At 27.4% G+C, this 8181-nt stretch overlaps 1 protein-coding gene across 1 annotated transcript; it reads right to left on the bottom strand.

Moving 5' to 3' along the window:
• Positions 1-2112: 2112 nt before the first annotated feature.
• LOC112692092 (polyribonucleotide nucleotidyltransferase 1, mitochondrial) lies at positions 2113-6634 on the bottom strand. The gene is made up of 10 exons (XM_025566641.1): positions 6413-6634; positions 6055-6349; positions 5355-5980; positions 5116-5289; positions 4310-4503; positions 4080-4243; positions 3793-3980; positions 3615-3738; positions 3319-3555; positions 2113-2374 (listed from the first exon to the last, which is right to left on the bottom strand). Exons 1-10 carry the CDS (start codon positions 6535-6537, stop codon positions 2213-2215), a joined length of 2289 nt encoding a protein of 762 aa, XP_025422426.1. The 5' UTR covers positions 6538-6634; the 3' UTR covers positions 2113-2212.
• Positions 6635-8181: the final 1547 nt, after the last annotated feature.

Genomic DNA, 8181 nt, shown 5'->3' with positions numbered 1-8181 from the left:
TCTTTGTAAAAGGTAATATAATAGGTATAGAATAATTCTCATGAGTAGTCCAGTCTAATGAAACGTCTAGTTCCACCTATGCATTCGTGTACACCGTAGCAATTAATTGTATTTTGTAGACGTCAATTTTTGATTATATGCTGTTCATAGTTTTAAAATGTACCTACGTGGACGTTTAGCAAATAATTCAATATTAAATTATTGAACGAAACGCGTTGTAAAATTCCGAATATGTCAGGTTTTATGGGAAATCCTGTCTCGAAGAAAAAAAATTATTGAGATCTAAACGTAAAAATAATCATTTGAAATGGCAAGCCGTGACAAAATGTCGTTTACGCGTTACGCCTGACGTAGGTACACTCGCCGAATAAATAATCAACGAGAAATGTTTATCGCACGACGTGTTGCTTGTTTAAAAACTATTAACGTTTCGGTTTCGCGGTGTATATTTTGTTTTAGATTCCATAGTTTTTTTTTTTTGTCTCGGAAACATTTTGCACGGATTAATATCAAATGTTTTTAGCAATGACGCCCACAGCTATTAGCAACAAATGTACATACGTTCACGCGAATTCCATTATTTTGCCCGGTGTTGGCCGAGGCCTATGAGTTGTGATGCCTGATGAGCGACAGGTTGCTACAATCGACAATTGTTTTGAACAAATAATGACTTCACAATACCTACTTGATTTGTCATACATATAGATACTGTTTTTTGAATCTTTTCGCATGGCTAACGAACATTCAATGTGTAATTAAAATTTCAACTCTGTTAAATATTCGATACCATAACCGTCTCGGTAAAAATGAAATACCTAGGTAATAAATAATAAACATTAATACGCTGAAACAATGTTATCAATATTTTTTAATTTTTTTTTTTTACCGAACTGGTAATTTAACTTGGTTATTTAATTTAAAATAGGTACTTACCATCGTACCAAGTTGCTTATAGGTTTTAAGGTAAATTTTATTATTTTATTTTTTAATTCGCAACTATTCTTACACATGGTATCATGTTCTATTTTAGGTTATTTCATTAATTAATACATCCAAATACAGTCGACTCCCGTTAATTTGAATTAAATGCTCGTTCTCTTGGAAATCTCACAGTAATTAAAAAAAAAAAAAAATTCATAAGTCCCACCAACTTCGAATTATTGAGAGTCGACGATATCAAAATTTTAAAAAATATTTTGCAATCATATATCATGTTTAGATAAATAGGTAAACAATTAATTTATATACAGAAATAAATAAATGTTTAATCTGGATTAGGGGGGCAAGGGGGTATTACCCCCTAGACCTAATCGTTGCTTCCCTCCAACAAGTATTAAATGCGCATATGTACTATGTAGTGGTATGTTTTGCGCTATACTATAGCGCCTGTACTGTTTTTTTCAAATGTCCCCCTTGAAATTTGGTCTGACTACAGTCCTGGCCTGGAGCATTATTATATTTGTAAAGTACGACCTGTTTCAAATATAATAATATTCAAGACTAAGCATTTATTTATTTTAAAATTAGAAATCTAAATGATTCAGTAAATTTACATTTTAAAAACAATATATCATAAGTCTTTGAAATATTTAACATTATTTTTATGTAGTTCCTTCAAAGTTGAAAATAGTCTAGTACCGGAAGAATTAATTTTAGAAACCAAAATTTTTTTTTATGAACTAATACAAACTATACTATTAAGACACATTTATCAGTAATTTATTAAAAATATTACAAAGTATTTAATGTACTGATATTTTTCATTAAAAAAATTTAATATAGATTAATTTAATTTGAATATAATTTAGGTCAATTAATAAATATAACTCATTGAATGTATATCTAAATATTTAATAATTGAAAAATTAATAAACCTATACAAACACGAAAATATTAATCTTGTCCGAGCTGATTCATATAAAAATAATAAAAAATTCTTAATTAAAAAATAAATTACGAGTATAACTCACGAACCTAAACAAAATAATATAAATATTAAATAAATAAATTGTTGTTTGAAAGAAAAGACATAATAGCCATGGAAGGGATCAATAAGATATATTATTAATATAAATTAAATCAATTTTTCTTGAAACAATACAAACATTATACTGAGCTATATAAAAATAAAATATTTAATGTTGTTTAATATACAAATAATCACATCAGGGTTGAATCAATCAATCTAATTTGTATACATCACAAGACATATTTATTGAGTTTCTTTGCTGCTAATATTACGTACAGGACTAGACCCTGATCCTTGTAGTACTTTTCGTGACAGTCTCATAATTCCAGATACAGGGTCTCGACCAAAATACTTTACTTGAATCTCATGTCCTTCCTCAATACCCAAAGCACTTGGATGATTCACCTAAAGGTAAAAGTAAATAAAACATATGTATTTTTTTTAATGATAAAACATCTAAAATTATACACAAACATTTACATGAAATATAAGTTATTTTTGAGATTGAAAAACACTATAGCTTGTCATTATTTATTTGTACTTGAAATAACCTTAACTAATATCTTATTTAAATTTTAAGCCCAAGCAAAACTTTATAAAAATAATATGTGTTATAAAAAATGAGTATAGTAAAACTTCTGTTTATGGTCACCTTTATAGAATGGTCACCTCTATGCAATGGTCAATTTTTTTGATCCCGTCAAGTAATACAGAAAAATTACATTAACACATATAGCAGGTTACTCTAATTAACTGTCAAAGTAGAAAAATATTTCAAATAAAAGATGGAAAAATTGAAAAATGTTAATTATTTTTGACAGTTAATCTTAATTTAGTGCATTTATGATGTTGATAATGTGATGGATAATTGTCTATGACTGTGAATTGACTATTTCATTAATGTTCAGAGTATAAAAAATTTCGAAGTGCGTGTAGTTTTTATAGTATTCAAATGAAAATATCTAGCTTTCACGTGAAAAATAAAATTTATATATTCATATAATGTTTGAATATTATAGTTTTAATATATATGAGTTAATTTTAAAAATCTTACATTCTGTAACATGACTATATTCATTATATAAATAAACCAATAACTATGTTACCATCAAAAGAAATAAAGATAATGTTTAACAAATAAGCATTCTTAAAATTAATAATTTATTTTAAATAAAATCTAAATTATAAAAAAACTATAACACCAAATACTTTTAACTAATTTTATTTTTTTCCTTCTGTTTTAATTATTTATACTAATTGTAGTTTGTACAAATTTTGAATAAAAAAAATAAATAAAAAAGCAATTAATTGTAAGATTTTCATTAAAATATCAATTAAAATCTGTGTACCTTTCTTTGATCTAGTTGAGAATTATGAACCAAAGCTGGCTGCATTGAAGGATACAATGTGACCATTACACCAATTTCTCGTACTTCAACTACTTTCGCTTTGTAAATAGCACCAAATTCAAGAACTGGTTCAGATTTTTCAGCTAAAAGTTTATCAACCATTTCTTTAGCTTCACTCAATGCTTCTTGATTGGGTGCAAATATTGTAAATCCATCATTTTCAGAATCCGAAGATATCTTAGCAAAAATTGAAATTATTACAAATATATACATAAATCATTTCTGTTAGTTTCTACCTGTGAACCAGTTTCCAGCATAATACGTTTTAAATTGATTCCTCCAGGGCCAAGTAGCTTACCCTTTTTATGTACTGGTACATTTAATGGTTCTGTTATTGGCCAGTTATCTTTTTTTGATTTTCTGAAGTTAAATTAATTAATATGTGAAATCATTTTTCTAATACAATAAACATACCTTGTGCTTTTAATTGTTTCATTCATAATATTAATAATATTATGTTTAGCTTTTGAAGCAGCTTCTACTGCTTCCATAACAATTTTCAATGGTAAGCCAGGAATTTTTATGTCGGCTTGTAATGCCGTAATGCCTTTTTTTGTACCAGCTAATTTGAAATCCATATCACCTAAATAGTCTTCAATGCCCTAAGTTAAAATGGATATAGATAAATCAAAAAAGAAAGAATATAAATTAGATAAAATAACCTGATAACATATTTTTCTTAAAAATAAATATGTTCTTACTAGTATATCAGTCAAGATTCTATAGTCTTTAATATGCTTAGAATCACCATTTTCATAATTAGCTATCAAACCAATAGCCACCCCAGCAGCAGGTTGATCAATAGGCACACCGGCATCCATTAAAGCTAAACTTCCACCACATACAGATGCCATAGATGATGACCCTATAAAACTGACAATATTAGTAACAATATTCTTAATATAAAAAATTTTCTTTAATGTATACACACCATTTGATTCCAGAACTTCAGATGTCAGACGTATGGTGAATGGAAAATTTTCAGGAACAACTGATCTTAAACCTCGTTCTGCTAATGCTCCATGTCCTATTTCACGTCGCATAAATGGACTCATACGACCAATATCATTAGTTGCATATGGAGGGAATTCATAATGAAGAAAAAAATTCTTTTCATTTATACCACTAAAATTAATTATAAATTTAAATATAATTTAAAGCTAAAATGACTGAAATAAATAGAATGCATTAATAACTAATATAGCTCAGATGGTTATGACAGTATATTATTTTAGTACAATCAGATTGATATTCAAATACAATATAAATTTGATTCATGAAATCTAAAATGCAAATAAGCAATCTTTCTTTGTATAAAATTGCATATATTTCTAGATTTAGTAGCATATTTATTAATTATACAGCCACTATATAGCTATATATATATATACATATATATACACACTTGTTCAAACACGTTTAAGTTTACTGTTAATTAGTTAATTGAGAACATTTGGAAAAAACAAAAAATAGTGCAAAAATATTTATATAAGAACAGAGAAAAATGTATCCAATTTAGTTATAAATATAATTTCACATAAATTATAAATTGCAACATCAGCTCCATAAGATAAAGCAATATACACAACATTTCAAATAAACAAAGATAAACAAAAATTATTAGAGGATGAAACAGATTCACTCTAACATCCGAACTCTATAATCATCAATGACTAATATATAATAATAGAAAATTACTTAAAAAATACAGATTATATTAATACTAATATTACGAACCTAGTTAATATTGTCATTGGATCAAGTTTAAGTGCAGAGTCCAAAGAATCTAAAGAAACTGTACAAAATACTTGTGTTTGTCCTCTTTGAAATAATGCTGAACCGTGAAGAGGTTTGTATAAGTCAACTTCACATGAAATATTTCGAAGTTCATCGAGTTTACGCCCATCACATCTACAAATAAAATAATTTAAGAATTTAATATTCAAACAAATAAATCAAATCTAAAACTTATTTACCTAGTATCATTTTCAAAAATTAAATTTCGAAAAATTCTTTTAGAAATTTTATCAAAAATTAATGAACAGAGTTCTAAATTTAAATTATCAAAATTTGATTTAAGATTTTCAATAATTTCTGTTTTAACATCTTTGATAGCTGTATCTCTAGATAATTTATCATGATTAGAATTAGTAAATATTTCTCGTAATTTAATTTCACATAAACTATCTATAACAGTTTCTAAATTTCCATCAGTATCATCTACATTCTTAGTCTCAAATTCTCTTTTAGGTTTGCCAAATTCTTTTTGTAAACTATTAATACCATTTACAATATGTTGGCATTCTCTAACACCAAATTTAATTGCTTTTAAAACATCTTGTTGCAGAACATTATTTGCAGATCCTTCCAACATAACAACTAAATTTTGAGCAGCAGATACAACAACAAGATTCAATTCACTATTGGACAACTCACGACGAGTTGGATTGGTAACTAAATTGCCATCACACATTCCTACACGAACAGCACCAACTGGACCATTCCAAGGAATGTCGGATAAAGCTAGAGCTGTTGAAGCAGCATTTATACTTAATATGTCAGGATGGTTAACTCCATCAACTGCTAATAAATTACACATAATCTAAAATATAAAAGATAAATTAATAAATTTACTATTAACTCAAAAATAGTAAGTAAAAAAGTTCAGAAAATTACTTGGGTGTCAAAACAATAAGAAGAAGGAAACAAAGGCCTTAGTGAACGGTCGATTAATCTGCTAGTAAGTATTTCATGTTCAGATACAGAAAGTTCCCGTCGTAAGTAATTTGTTGGTATTCGACCAGCTGCAGCTGCCTTTTGCCGATAATCTACAGTTAGGGGTAAAAAATTTGAAGAAGATTTTATGGATTTGCTCACTGTTGTTGCCATGACTGAAGTGTCACCAATTGTAGCAACTGCACAGCCATCGGATAGCCGGGCATATTTGCCTCCAGAGAGCTTTAATGAATTCCTATAATGATAGAATAAAATATCAAAATGTAATACTATTTAAAATGTACTGGATATATATTACCTTTCTGAGAAATTAACTTTGTACTCAAACAATTTACTCGTATCAATAGACAGCCATCGTTTGACATAGTACATACCATATCGCGATGAGCAGGCATGCCACCGAGAAGAAACTCGGGATATCATTGCAGTAAATATTTTATAAATTCATTTTAAAATCGAAATTTAATATAATGTACCAAGATCTAGGAAACTAATAAAATTTAGAACCGAAAAGAACTTCCGGTAAATAAATTAAACACATACAAAACATTATCTACACGTGATACCAAATGTTATCAATTTATTATTATTTCTTATAATCGATGTGATAACAGGAAAAAAATACATGTGCTCTAAAATTGCTGGTATATTAACTATTCCACGGTTATTGATAATAGTTGATAACCAGTTTTGTACAAGACTATATAATTTAAATTCTAAATTTAGCTCTTAAAAACAACATTTGAAGAATGAAATTTTTTGGTTGAATAAAAAAATTAACCAGGAAATAGATTTAAATTATATGTATTAATCTTTACGAGTTTCTTTTTTTTTTTATGTATCCTTCTTGACTCAATAACTGAAGTTTTAAAATCAATCACGTGTAATTGGAAAACATATGGTGCTAAAAACGATTATCATCTGAATCTTACTCAGAAAAGTCTACATATTTTCATATTAGTTTCTAACGTTTCCAAATATTTTTTATTCATTCCAAACGGCTATCATACCCGTGGTTATTTTACTTAAAAATCTGGAGATACCTACTATGTAATAATTTAAGTATTAGAACTTATACATTAGGTGGTATCTTATTAGATCTTAGTCAGTACCTATAAAATATTAACAATAAAAAATAAAAGTATCAATTGTAAATTGAATTGGCTCATTTTTCAATAACCACTTAGTTTACTGTAAATTATGTTAGTGATGAATTAAATTAAAAAGTATGAAATAACGAAGTTAGCAAACTTTATGGTCTGCTTAAGTCTATGTAGTGCGATTGAGATATTTTTTATATTTCTGTGTTATCTTGACTACCTTAGGTGCAAAACCATGTTATCTCCATTACCTAACGTAATTTATTAAATAATAAAAAAAATATATATTCGTATTATATTGTTGACATTTAACTAACATAGAGTTAACAGTAATAATTTAAAATTTAGATCTATCATTAAACACAATAAAATGTAATTAAGTAAACATAGATAACATCTAAAAATTTGTATAAAAAAAAAATATAATAGTACAAAACATTTAGTAAATAATTTTTTTTTTTTGAGGAGAAAAGCAGGTCTTAACAGTGACGGCACAAAATTTATTTTCCAACAAAGCAGTTACATGTATCGAGTACCCACCCCAAGTCAAAATTTAGATCCAGAGTTCAATCGTACTTATAGTTACATAGATATTAAAATTAACGTGTCCAAACAAAATAATTTATAATAATATTTTGTATCAAATGTTGCAAATCATATAATAAACTTTTCTGTCACACATCTACCTACACACCCGCCCCATTTCACATGAAACAGCTGCTTTATTAAAACCCGCATCACGCCACCATTGGGTTTTAAGATGCATCAACATTTTATTAAATGGTAGATCGTCTGCAAGGTTTTGAAAACAAATTCAGTGAGGTATAAATTTAGATGATGGCGAGCTTAATTCCCATGGGGATTGAAGGATTGAACACCTTTGCAAAGGTGTTTAATCCTTCAATCGTTTGGGTATATGCTCCTGTGGTTGGGTCTACAAAATTATAAGTATAATTAACAGTATAGT

This window comes from Sipha flava, unplaced genomic scaffold (genome assembly GCF_003268045.1).
Source record: "Sipha flava isolate LNK unplaced genomic scaffold, YSA_version1 70_pilon_pilon, whole genome shotgun sequence".
Classification (NCBI taxonomy): domain Eukaryota; kingdom Metazoa; phylum Arthropoda; class Insecta; order Hemiptera; family Aphididae; genus Sipha; species Sipha flava.
The sequence above is the reverse complement of the archived record's forward strand: the minus strand, read 5'-3'. Positions and strand labels throughout refer to the sequence as shown.

What these genes read in the sequence shown, in the direction of transcription:
- LOC112692092 (XM_025566641.1), bottom strand. Translation starts at nt 6,537, where the DNA reads ATGATATCCCGAGTTTCTTCTCGGTGGCATGCCTGCTCATCGCGATAT. An exon ending in CTTATTGTTTTGACACCCAA is followed by an intron (nt 5,981 to 6,054) that starts GTAATTTTCTGA and finishes TTTATATTTTAG; the next exon opens with ATTATGTGTAATTTATTAGC. An exon ending in TGCTGGAAACTGGTTCACAG is followed by an intron (nt 3,556 to 3,614) that starts GTAGAAACTAAC and finishes ATTTTTGCTAAG; the next exon opens with ATATCTTCGGATTCTGAAAA.